Below are 12,598 nucleotides of genomic sequence, written 5' to 3'. Positions count from 1 at the left end.
TCACCTCATCGCTAGATAGACCTACTCCTGAAAAACTCGTGCGCAAGGCTTTTTGTCCCTATGAGGCCACCGTCATTTACCCGACGGGAGGGGTGAGCGAGTGAGCCCTGCAATCTAGAATTTGACCACTGATGTCACTGTTTTCAACCCATTTTACACAGTGGCCCTTTAATTGATTAGTCATTAAACAGCTATTTTGATAATGGATAAATAAATAATGTAATACATACAGTATAAAGAAGATATATATGTATAAAAGATAAAAATAATTTTGTTTTTAAAGTAAAAAGATCTTTGTTACTATTTGGGATTTTTTTTTTACTGGACCAAGCAATTAATGAATACATCAAGCAAATATTAAACAGATTAATAACTAATGAAAATAATCATTAGTTGCAACGCTAATGTACTTTTTAGCAAATAGGCTAAAACTTGCTGAACCCCTGATGTAGTACTTTAAAACTGCAATGTTTTTATCTTGAAAGATTGTCAGACAAACACAGTAGTGTAAAAAAATAAGGACTGATGCAGATCTCCACTAACAACTCTGCAAGCTGCACCTGCAATCGATTCGTTTTGAAGAGTTGACCCTGAGATGTTGGCACAGAAAAGGAAACAAAAGCACTGGAGCAGAAAGGGAAATGGAGATGCTTTTCCACGAGGCAACACAACCAATTTCAGGTGACATTCTACATCAATGGCAGACAATCGTGACTGTCGGCCAGAGTGCAGGGGGATGTCAGCCTGTTTGGCCAACACGTCTGTTCACACTACAGAAACCAAAGCGAAAAAGCAGGGCTCCTTTTTTTCCTCAAAGAGTGTCCTGTGGTTTGTTGAAACCTAGAGATTTTTTTTCCTGCAGCGGACAGGCCTCGACTTCAACCTGGACCTGTCACCGTCTCGACAGTGAATAAATAACAAGAAACGACTTGCCAGAGAGTCCTCTAAGGTTAGGACTCAAACTCAGGTCGATCCATGGAGCTTATTGCCAGATTAGAGGACTCTGTGGTCACATAAAGCCCAATAACCTCTGAGGCGAGATCATGCGCGCCGAATTTATCTTTGACCCTCTGTGTGAGTCGCTGGAGAAAATGTTCCTCCGGTTGAAAACAGAAAAAACAGTCAGCAGTAGCTGCACAACATCAAGCTTCTTTTTTCATGGTTCGCCCCTTGTGATCAGATCAACAACATGCACTAAATGCTGTGATCTGTCTGAGCCACTGACTTTTAAGGGCTACTGCAGAAATTGTCTCTGAATATGCTTTCATTATTTACCTGAGAGCACCTACTTGCTATCTCTTAGCTTCTTGGATTACCGTATACTCTTTGCGATAACAGAATGGCGAGCCAGCACAGCACAACAACACACCAGCAATGACCACTTATCGCTGCAGATGTTGCTCAAACCAACGAAAAAAAACAGCTCAAACACTCCCACTTTAACTCCTAACAACAAAGAAATTAGATCAGGCAGGAGCCCTGGAGTCAGATTGGGTCAGATAGAAGATCAAATGTCCATCTCCCCTGTGGAGCTTTGTAAGCACCACATCAGCACCACTTTTCACCACCAGCTAATACACCTAATGGACCCCACCATATAAAGGCTGTACTCCCTTGTGACTGTAAGTGTGCGTGCGTGTGTGTGTCTGAGAGAGTGGGTGTGTAAAAGACAGAGCGAGATAGGTAGGGAGGGACAGAGGGGAAAAACAAAGGGCGTTATACAGAGAGGCTGCAAACAGCTCACCCTGCAAAATTAGTGCTTAGTGTAAATGATGCGGCTCTTAAGTATTTTTGCACCTGATTAAAATTTAAAATAAATCCTCTCTTCCTCCTGACAGGTTTAGTCGAGGTGAAACACTTTCTTGATTGACTATAAGCAGGAGTGCATTCAGACTTGACATAAATATATAAAATAAATACGCCAGCGGTTTCTGTTAGCTTCTAATTACTTTAAAAAGTGAATGGCCAAATGTCACAATTGCATATGTCTATAAGGGCCCAGACGCATGCCACTTTTTTTGCACCCTTAATTCCATTGTTGTCAATTTAGATGTGCGGATGGTGTGCTTGAAAGTGAGAGCAACGCTGTCATGGTGCGTAAGCAGTCTCAAATGTCTATTTTTTAGGTGCAACCTAAGATCAAAGTTCAACTTTTGGAATGCAGCCGCACAAGCCAAAAGCAACCAACACAGCTGGCGGGTATCTTTCCTTTCTGCCATAAATATCAGTCTGTAAATATGGAGAAGTTGGTCACTTTAGTGCAGAGCTACCCAGAGCTTTACATCTGTCCCATTGACAATATTTTTATATATTTGAAAGACAATGTCTGGAAGAAGATCAGCACCAAACTCTGGATTTCTGATCAGTAGGCTGTGAGACGGTGCTCGTTATGGTCGTTTTGCAATGTCAGGTGCAACCTGCCTTTAAAGTTGGCACAAGAGGAGCATTCAGCACCCAACCTCATGTTTTTCAGGCAGTAAAAGACGGCATGTGTGTGAGCCCATAGTTATGATCAAATTTACAACCTGCGAGCTGCAATTTGCGACAAAAAATCATTTCCTCTGCTGTTGATTCTTGTCTCATTTCACCGATCAAAACAAACACTATGGACCTTTGTCACAGCAGATATTTTAACCTGTCATAGTTGGAAAAGCACAGGTGTTGCTAATGACAATATTGTAACACTAACTAACAGTGAGCAGGCATGCACAATAATAGGACCCTGAAATCACAGCAGCTAAATGGAATTCAGCCATTGTTAATTTCATTATTTACACCTGTGCCATGTCAAAATTTCCTCCGTGAAAAAGGCCTATACATGCGACCCATCAGCAAGAAATTATCTGCAACAGTCATTCAGAAAGTGTGCTGCTGTCACCGTTTGTGATCTGTGTGTAGAATCTCAACATTCAATAGTGGACCCTAGGAAATCACTGTACACTGCCAAAATAGGCCGTCATGTAACCCTCCTGTAAAACTGCAATATGTCATTTTAAAGTGCAGTTTATACTCGCCATAATGTCCCCTGCGTGAGCTTCACACTAGAAAATGACATAATCACCTGTTTCACATTGAGCACAGAGACTCCGGAAGTTGTCGTAGCACTTGGTCGTGCACCTCTGAATTTTTGTAACTAGGCTTGCTGCAGTTCAACTCAACAGGGATGCCTTCAAGGAAAGACTGCCCGGGCAGGTTTGCATGGACAGACATCTCTACGACTCTTCATTGAGAGACCACAGGTGCAGACAAATGGCTTTGAATTATTGGAAAGAAATAGCCACCACACTGGGGAACTAAGAGGCTATTTGCCGCAGGGCGTGGAAGAACGAAAGAGATCACGGTAAGACCTAAAAAAAAAACGACCTCATGGAAAGAGTGGCAACCCGAGGGAACACAAAGTGATACGAAATAATTTTGAGTTGGAAGTAACCTACAGTTATAATTACAGAACTCAAATGCAATGTTCGGTGGTACATCAGTGTTTTTCAAATGTTGCTAGACAGCTTACTTTTCAGGTAATGTTCTTCCAGTATCCCTCGCTGGTTTTGTGCATATCCACAGAATATTTTGTTTGTTCGCCGCCTGGCATTTTGGAGCACATTCATGCAAACTTGTCACTCGCGGGCCATCTACGGAGGCCTGCGTCAGGGTGTCTCACACCAGTATAAACTAGCCAGTCTTTATGATAAGCTAAGCTAACTGCCTGCTGGCTGTGGCCTTAAATCTACTTGACAGATACAGGATTGCTTTCAATCTTCTAATCTTATTCTCGGCAAGAAAAAGAGTATTTCCCAAAATGTCGTACTGTTCCTCAGTTTTCTCGAGGCCGCTTTTCTCGATCTTGTGACCACCTGGGCGAGCAGGCTCCTCCAGATGGCTGTTCCATCAGTGTGTGAGAGCATGAGATGGTTACGGGCTAGCAGGTGGCACCAGGTAAGGCAGCCTTGGCCACCAGTGTGTGAATGGGTGATTGTGATGTAGTGTAAAAGCGTTTTGAGTGGTCAGAAGATTAAAAAGGCGCTACACAAGTGCAGCCCATTTACTATTTGTGGGCTCCTGGTCCCGAAATCAGAGAGCAACAAAATGCACTGTCTCTGTTACAGTGTCACCAGCCTGCCACCATGTTTACCCTGAACAGAAGTTGAATTTAAAGTAAAATCTAAATTTGAAGGATATTGAGATGTTTTACATGAAAGTTTACGTTTGTAAACCATCAGAAAATATGAAGAAATAATTACAGCACGGTCTTATTTACTGTAATTCAGAGGTTTCATTGTGCTTTTAATCTTGCTCTAAATACATTTTCTGGAAGTAAGACGTTACGTGACCAAAATCCTCAAAATGAAACGAATGGCCCCCTATCCGCTGCAGTAGAATGAGTTGTCAGACCTGGTTGGAAACACTGCCACTCTTCAGTATCAAAACGTCTTATTACTTCCTTCTTTCACCACTTTCTCCTCCCGCCTCCTTCCCCATCCCTCGCTCGCTTTATTTCTCTTTCAGCCTCGCTAATTTGCAATTGATTAGCTGTCCTCTCGCAGCTCAGTCCCATGCTCTACACCCCTCGTGTCCTCCTCCCGCCACATCCCTCCTCCCCACCTCCCCGCCCGTCCTCTCCTCCATCTATGAGTCAATTTCTCTTTAACGAGGGCACCAGAGCCCTTCTCTGTAAATAAAACAGAGCCTATAGCCCAAAATCAATGGGCCTATTACCCCCAGAAAATGCTAAACAAGCAGTATTAGCAATTCACTTGGTAGCGGAGGCCGACTGCCTTAATGGGACTGACGCTCAACNACACACACACACACACACACACACACACACACACAGAAGCTGCTGGCAGAAATTAGGGATTCACTCTCCAAAACTGTTTCCTGACAGAAATCATTGGGCACCACACAGAGCCACAGGCCACATTTTACCTCTTTTTATTTATTCTCCCTTTCCACCAATAAACACACACACACACACACACACACACACACACACACAGAGCAGAAGCAGCAGCAGACAGCAGGATTTATAGTAGAAACCCCGTATTTCATCAGACAAGTCTGATTAGTGTGCCAGTAAAAAGCTGCATGTGTGTGCAACAGTCACACACAGAAATACACACAGACACACTACAACCAAAACAAATGCAAAGACTAACACACACACACACAAGTAAAGGTCTACAATATACGAGAACACACATGTACGCACACACACAGGGCGCACAAATACACGAATAGCACACACTCAACTAAATAAACAACTACAGTGTGCATACAGACAAATACACACGGACCCACACACATGCTAAGTAAACATGTACAGTATACATACAGGCTGTTATACAGATCCACCGCCCCTCACACACACACACACACACACACACACACACACACACACACACATGCAGCAAAGTAAACACACAGCATAGATACACACAAACAGAAAATCATACACACAGCGAGACAAAGGCCAAGCATTTATCACATCCTCTCGTACTCATAAACACACATTGGCACACGTGCTACACACACCATTTCTCTGGAAATGAACGTGTAGCTGGTTAGCTGTGGCCCATTTAGCCTGGCAGCTGATGTGTGGTTAACACAGACATTTATGCTAATGACCCTCCGCGTTTAAAAAAAGCCAGCAGTAATGTAAAGGCTCGTTAAAGGCCAAATCCTCGTTCACTCCAGTCATTTTTCAGCCCATTTTCTCGTTCAATTAAACTGATGAAATCATTATTCACACACGGAATTACTATTCAACCTCACAAGGCAAGCGAGCTGCTCATTTTTTCACCCCTGTAACTCACATTTCCATTTTGAAATGTAGCACCTTTAATGTACATTCTGGGATGATTCTGCTTTGATACTGGCCCCCAGTTTGTGTCTCTCATGATCTAACATTACATTCAAGTCACAGCTAAGCATCCCGTTTTCCTAAAAAAATAATTACCCGCCGATCTTTGAAAAAGCCAGAAGGTTGTTTGATAAAACTGACCGCTGTGCTGAAGGTATTTCCAGAATCTTCAAAGACTCTTCAAACCGTGTGGATGAAAAAATGATTCTGTATGTTGCACTTTTCAACCCGTTTCTCAAGTTGCGACTGTATTTCCTGATACAGGCAGCTGGAAATGGCTCTTTTTGTAAAACACAGGGAAAATATTTCTGCATTACTTTGCATTAATATATAAAACATAAGAAAGAAACATCAAATATACACCAATACTGATTAGTTTACAGTTTCTAAATTTGGGGTCATGTTGTGCAAATAGATGCCAGGAGATGTGTCATTTCTGGCTGCCATCTTCATTTGGTGATGATAAACCTTATCAATTAGTTTTTATCCAGATGTTTAGAGGAGTGGAAATACCTTTCAACAAAGCGGTGAGTTTTTTAAACATCACCAGGTACATATTTTTAGGGATGGTTAGCTCTATAGCTCGAATGCTGTACATGACAGGCCCAAACTGTGGGACTAACACTAAAAAATCCCTAGCAGAGAAATTGTTTACCTACAACAGGTGAGGAGGTTATTATAAATAAATATGATAAATTAAATTGTGAGTATTCTTGCAAGTTTGTATGTACAAAGCGTGGGGCCTCAAAAAACATGGCGGGACATTTTAAAACCTGTTTTAAAATTCAAAACTGCCATCAAGTGACAGCAGTGTGGCCTTTTCTGTGTTCACCTTTTAGCACTGGTAGTAATAAATAAATCATTTTCAAATGTACCTTAAAAGATTTTGCAAAATTCAGCAGCAACTACAGATTTGAAAAAAAAAACTGAAAACTAAAAACTCGTGTTAATCTTATCCACCATCTGCATTTCTTCGACACCTGCTCCAGTGTGATTTCAAACAGTTTTACATCTTTTTTACATCAGAGTAAAAACGTTTCCTACCTGCTTGTGCATCTCGATGTTCAGTCCGTACGACATCTCATAGTACTGAAAAGAAAAAAGATCAAAACAAGGTCAAACAAACCTGTTCTCTCTCTGTTCCTCTTTTTGCACACAAATACTGATGCACTCATGCACACACACACACACACACATGTGGTCAACGAGACTCACCATGACATAGTGTCTTTGCATCTCAGTTTTCTCACTGGCCAGTTTCTCACACTCCAATTTCAGACTGCGAGGCAGAAGGAAAATGTTATGTTAGTGTGTACCATGATCAAACACACACACACACACACACACACACACAGAAAAATCATTTATGACTTTAGATCATGACACTTTACATAATTCACAAAATGAGACTTTGAACAAAATAAATTAGAGGTGTCATCTGCAGAATGCTGAGCATCTAAGTGACTACATCCTGTTACTTTAAATTTGCATTTCTAAATCTGAGTGCAGAAAGTAAAAAGAAAAAAAATAGTAACTTGGATCACACCAGTTTCCCCCTGCAGACACAGACACTTACTCAGCAGGTGCAGTGCAGTAATTAATGGATCAATAAACGACCACACAAACCTCATCATATATTCTTTACAGCATGAGTGGATGCCCCAAACTGCACCATCAACAAAAAAGCAACCATATAATGAGGATCCATTTTACAACTGTGGTTACACAAAAGCTTAACTCTTTCAAATACTGTCTGTTACTGGAAAGCCTCATTACGACAGCACGCTTTTGCTCATGTAATTTATAAGAAGGCTGGCAGGTAAAGGTAGGATGCTGATGTGCGGACAGACAGAGACTGAATGTGAACCAGCTGTAGAATTTTGGCACAGCCAGATTAAACGTGCGACTCTTTACTGCCTTAACATAAGCTTTAATTTGAGCTTGATGATGATGATTTTTTGCCATCAGCCCAGAAGGTTGGAGAGTTTACTCAGCGAGCAGTTCAAACAATATGGATGCCAATAAGCTTTTTCAAATATTCAAAATGATATTACATGTCACAGAAGATTTGATAATTAATTAACCTCAAAGAAAGTTTCAGAATACATTTTACTTTCTTCTAAATCAAGCTTCAAACAAAAAAATCTCCAAAGAAGTGATGTGTATTCAGTGTGTATATCTGACCGACCCTTACTTCCTTTTTCTACCAAATCTGTGTCACCCTGCACTTTGGATTTCACACATATGCAGCAGTTTGATCACAGCATCGTGCATGCAGCACAAACTGTCCTCGGTTCAGCTCATTCAGCTCTGGGATTGGCCAGCAAACTGGACCGCTAGTTCATCTCACCAGGTGATTGGGCCATAATTACGAGGAGGCCAGAGGTGGGCGATTATTATGCATTGGTATCGTGCTTATGGTTCTGCCCCCAAGCAATGTATTTCACACTTCATCATGTCGGGTGAAAAAGTATTTCACGCCACTTGCGTTTCGCAGAGAGAGACGTGCATACCAAGGTTGATAGGGTTTACCTGCGGTTGGTCACCAGCGATAGATGGACCTGGGACAAATGTACTAGCATGTTCGGAGGGGTCTAAGGAGGATTTGGGAAAATGGGATCTCCAGATTTATGTTTACCTCAAACTAACTGTTTTATTCCTCAATCAAATCCTAAACAAAAATCAGTCTCTGTCTTGTGTTTCATGTCATTGCATCATGCATTTTCAGAAACATTTTGGTCACACTGTGTGACTGGTGCAAGGAAGGTCAACATCACAGCAATGACCTTTTTTCTCCTCACATAATCTGTCTGGTTTCAGTTTATTTTCATTATCGATCAATCTACTGTTTATTTTCTCAATAAATGGTTTGAAAACGACTCTTAAGATAATTAATTAACCAATCATTGCAGCTTTTGGACCCAGAAAAACACACAGATCAGATTTGCAATCACTCCTCAGCTCAATGCAAAGTTGGAACGTTTCATTTTTGTCACTGCTTTGCTGATGAGCAGATGTTTCCATGTTTATGCCATGCACCATCCACACTCTCACCTGTGGTACTGGGCTTGCAGGAAGTGGAACTCCTCCTTGATCCGGTCGCAGGACTCGGTGACAGTGAACTTTAACGGCTGCCCCGGCTGGTGGGGGACCTCGACCCAAACCAAACAGCGTGTGAAGGAGGGGAAGAGAGGAAGAACTGAGCCACCAAAGTTCAGTGTCACCACACACATACACACACACACACACACATACACACACACACACACACACAAACACATGCAAGACTGTAGATGACAATAGGCCTCTGTGATAGGGATGGCCTTTTGGTTTCACTCAGTCTCTTTACACGTTAACCCACGCACACTCACAGACACACACACAGCTGCAGCAGTTTGACAATGAGCGCAATTGTCCGTGCGAGCGCGCAGTGGCACGGAAACTTGATCTAAACTGATTACGCATCAGGCGCGCGGCTGTTAATCTGCGCTGTTTTGACACACTGCCTCGGCTGCTGCTGCTCTCTACTTACCGGATGCCGTGCCGGGGGGTACATCTTGCTCAGATCTCGAATCATTAAAAATGAATTGCAAAGTTCATCCACATAAACACGAAAACCAAATGTGTGAGCACGGATCTTTCCCCGTGCGTAAAAAGGTCAGTCAGTGGTGGTTTTGCGGGTTATGTGCAGGTTCCGTGGAGAGTGGCAACATCCTCGGACCTCTGTCTGGCCGTCATTCTTTTAGACACTATCTCAAAAGTCCATTCAGTGTGGTAACAAAAGCAGGAGTTGTCTCAGTCTTATCCAAAAAATCTCCAGCGCGTTATTCTACGCGCACAAAGCTTAATCTTCTCCTGAAACTAACAGCGTCTCCTCTATTTTCTCTGATTTTCCCTACAAAGCATCGACTTTTGACACCTCATGACCTTGCTTGTCTGCGACTCAGCTTCTCCGCGGTGTCCCGTCGTCACGCATTTATCGGTTAATTTCCTCCAGCCTCCGTTAATGTTCACATCCTCACACGGCACCGGCGGACCGAGCACCTCACCGACTGTAGCAGCCTGCCACTGCGAAGCCAAATTTAGAAGCAACCAGTCGTACGAGCGCAATTACATATTCACAACAATTATAAGAGCCCGTAGCGTGACGTCGGGACGTGTAGTTTAATTCATATTAGTCGATAATAAGCACTACAGATGTGCGTCTGCTGTAAAGAACTACAACTTCCCGGCTCCTCCGCGAAGCCCCTAAAGCCAATGGTGTGTGGTCTGAAGGAGGAGCGACCATTAAAGATAGCCAATGGCGACAGATGAGAGCACACACCGCGCTCCATCGTCCTGCCAATCACCCACATGTCGTCCAATCACCTCCAACAGGATGCAATTTATGCAGACTCCCCACGTGGGGGCCTCGGTCTGCTACTAAAAGATGTCACAGGGATTAATCTGGAAACTATCTGTTGACTTATGTGTTTTTTTTTATAGAGACTTCCAGGCGGAGGCGAACATATGGCCCCTAGGTGTCTCATGTTTTTCCTGTTTTTTAATTGAATCGCCTAATAAAACAGTCTGCTATTATGTCCACAGATTGCACTCACAGCCCTACAATTAAATTCTCATTGAGCTCCCTTGTAGGTACCTCTGCCTGCTTGTGTAGGATTTAAATCATATAGGGGGAGACAAAATAATGTACACACTTAATTAACTTCAATTTGAATCAATATTATTACTGCTGCAAAGGTGGGTTAGATTAGGCTTTCTCGGCCCCTTTTATATAATGTCTCTCGGACATGTTGGTTTTTCTAGATTGTCCCTGTTGACATAAAAAGTTTTTTCTGTCTTTTGACTGATGCACCTGCAGTTTGGAAACAGTGGAAGAATACTCTGATCTATAACTTAAGGAAAAGCAGCAATACCACTGTGTAGAAACACTGGTGCAAGTGAAAGGTCTGTATAGCATCAAAATATGCTTAGATTATTACAATTACTGATTACAGTAAATACATCACTTTATTTTCACTGCTGGTGAAGGTGGGGCTAATTTTATCTACTCTACATACTGGTGGGCAGTTTGTGAATTTCCATCCATGGTTTGGATCAACTGAGTCTTATCTTCGTTTATAATATAATTTAATTTATTATTTAGAATTTGTTGATTGTATTTTGTATTAATAATTTAGAATCTGCACAGTGGCGACCCCAAAGGAGGGCAGGGGGGCCATGGCCCTCTGGTACAATTGCAGCAATTGTACAACTACATTTGTATGTAGGGCCCATGTGGGTAGTAAATGGGCTGAAAAATAGGTCCTGGATTGTTTCCATATTGGCCCCATGTCATTATGGAACCCACAAAAGTGGGTTTACTTAAGTGAGTCCCAGATAAGGTGCCCATTTTGGGCCCATACACAGTTGCAACCCAGGTAGCCCGAGCATAACCATGTGGAGCCCACTTGGGTAAACCCACCCATGTGGACAACTGGCATGGGGTCAGTATGGAACTCATGGACAGTCCCATATAGGGCCCAATTTTCAGCCCATTTAGTTCCCACATGGCTCCCACTGGGTCCCGCTGTGGCATGCTCATTTTTTAAGCAAACTATTGGTACCAGTCACGTCAGAGAAGGTGGCTAAATAACACTCCAAAGCTCAGCTACATTTTGGCGAGGGAAAAATGGCGACTTTCAAAGACATCCGTTTGAACTCTCACCTCAAGATATCTGGATGAAAATGGGTTCTATAGGTACCAATGAGTCTCCTCTATACTCGATTAGGCTTGAAGTGTTTTGCTCCTGACAATCACTGTACTCTTTTAAATTAAAGCTGTATATTTGTCTTTTTAAGAAAAAGGACAATTGAAAGAACAAGAACAACAATGAATCACCTGAGTACATCAGTATGCGATTCCTTTACTCTTCATACTGGCATAGTTTTCAACTAACCTATGTTCTTGAACAGCATAATCAAATTCCTGAAATTCAGTTATGAAGAAGAAGATAGCCTATACTTTATTAATCCCCAAGGTGAGATTCAATTTTTCACTCTGTTGTCACATACACACAGGCCTGAAACACACACACATGCACAACCAGGACCTATACATGCATTTAATGGAGAGGTGTCAGAATGAGGGGGCTGCCCTTGGACAGGTGGTTGGGGTTTGGTGCCTTGCGCAGGTGCGCCACAGCAGTGCCCAGGAGGTGAACTGGCACCTCTCCAGCTACCAGTACATGCTCCAAATTTGGTCCGGGCGTTGACTTGACGGATGGCCCCCTGTGTTCCCAACCCAAGTCCCTATGGACTGCTCCTTACAATCACTGTACTGTAATCATCTAACATGTATTAAAACAGGATTGTTGAGGAACTCAAAATTTTAACTGCACCAATATTAGTCTAAGTACATTAGTATGCGATTCCCTAACTCTCCATATTGACATAGTTTTCAACTAACCTATATTCTTCAACAGCATAATCAAATTCCTGAAATTCATTTTGGTTTTGGTTTGGCACCCAAAGATTTTTAGCGGCCCCCATGAGGCCACCACTGAATCAAAGTAGAGGTTTAAAGTTGTAGAAAACAGAAATAGGTCCAAGTCATGCAAAATGACTTAAATGAGCTTAAGAATCAACCTACATAAGATGTTTGCCCTTTTGTCTGCAATCCAATTTAGACACCTATTGAAATACAGTCTATTATAACTCTCTACCTCTTCTTCACACAGTGTGAGGCAGAGAGTGTATGCA

General features: G+C 42.3%; 1 protein-coding gene across 1 annotated transcript in view; it reads right to left on the bottom strand.

Annotated features, from left to right (window-relative positions):
* LOC126394141 (transducin-like enhancer protein 4) overlaps positions 1-10,049 on the bottom strand; it is a 59,733-nt gene extending 49,684 nt beyond the window's left edge. Inside the window, exons 1-4 of the mRNA XM_050050786.1 lie at positions 9,390-10,049; positions 8,912-8,997; positions 7,073-7,136; positions 6,902-6,946 (exon numbers count right to left, since the gene is read on the bottom strand). Of these exons, the coding sequence (XP_049906743.1) occupies positions 6,902-6,946; positions 7,073-7,136; positions 8,912-8,997; positions 9,390-9,434 (240 nt within the window). The 5' untranslated portion in view covers positions 9,435-10,049. The remainder of the gene's footprint in view (positions 1-6,901; positions 6,947-7,072; positions 7,137-8,911; positions 8,998-9,389) is intronic.
* Between the last annotated feature and the right edge of the window lie 2,549 nt (positions 10,050-12,598).

The sequence above is a fragment of the Epinephelus moara genome, chromosome 8 (assembly GCF_006386435.1).
Source record: "Epinephelus moara isolate mb chromosome 8, YSFRI_EMoa_1.0, whole genome shotgun sequence".
NCBI lineage: Eukaryota > Metazoa > Chordata > Actinopteri > Perciformes > Serranidae > Epinephelus > Epinephelus moara.
Note: the sequence above shows the minus strand (reverse complement) of the source record. Positions and strands in the feature narration are given on the sequence as shown.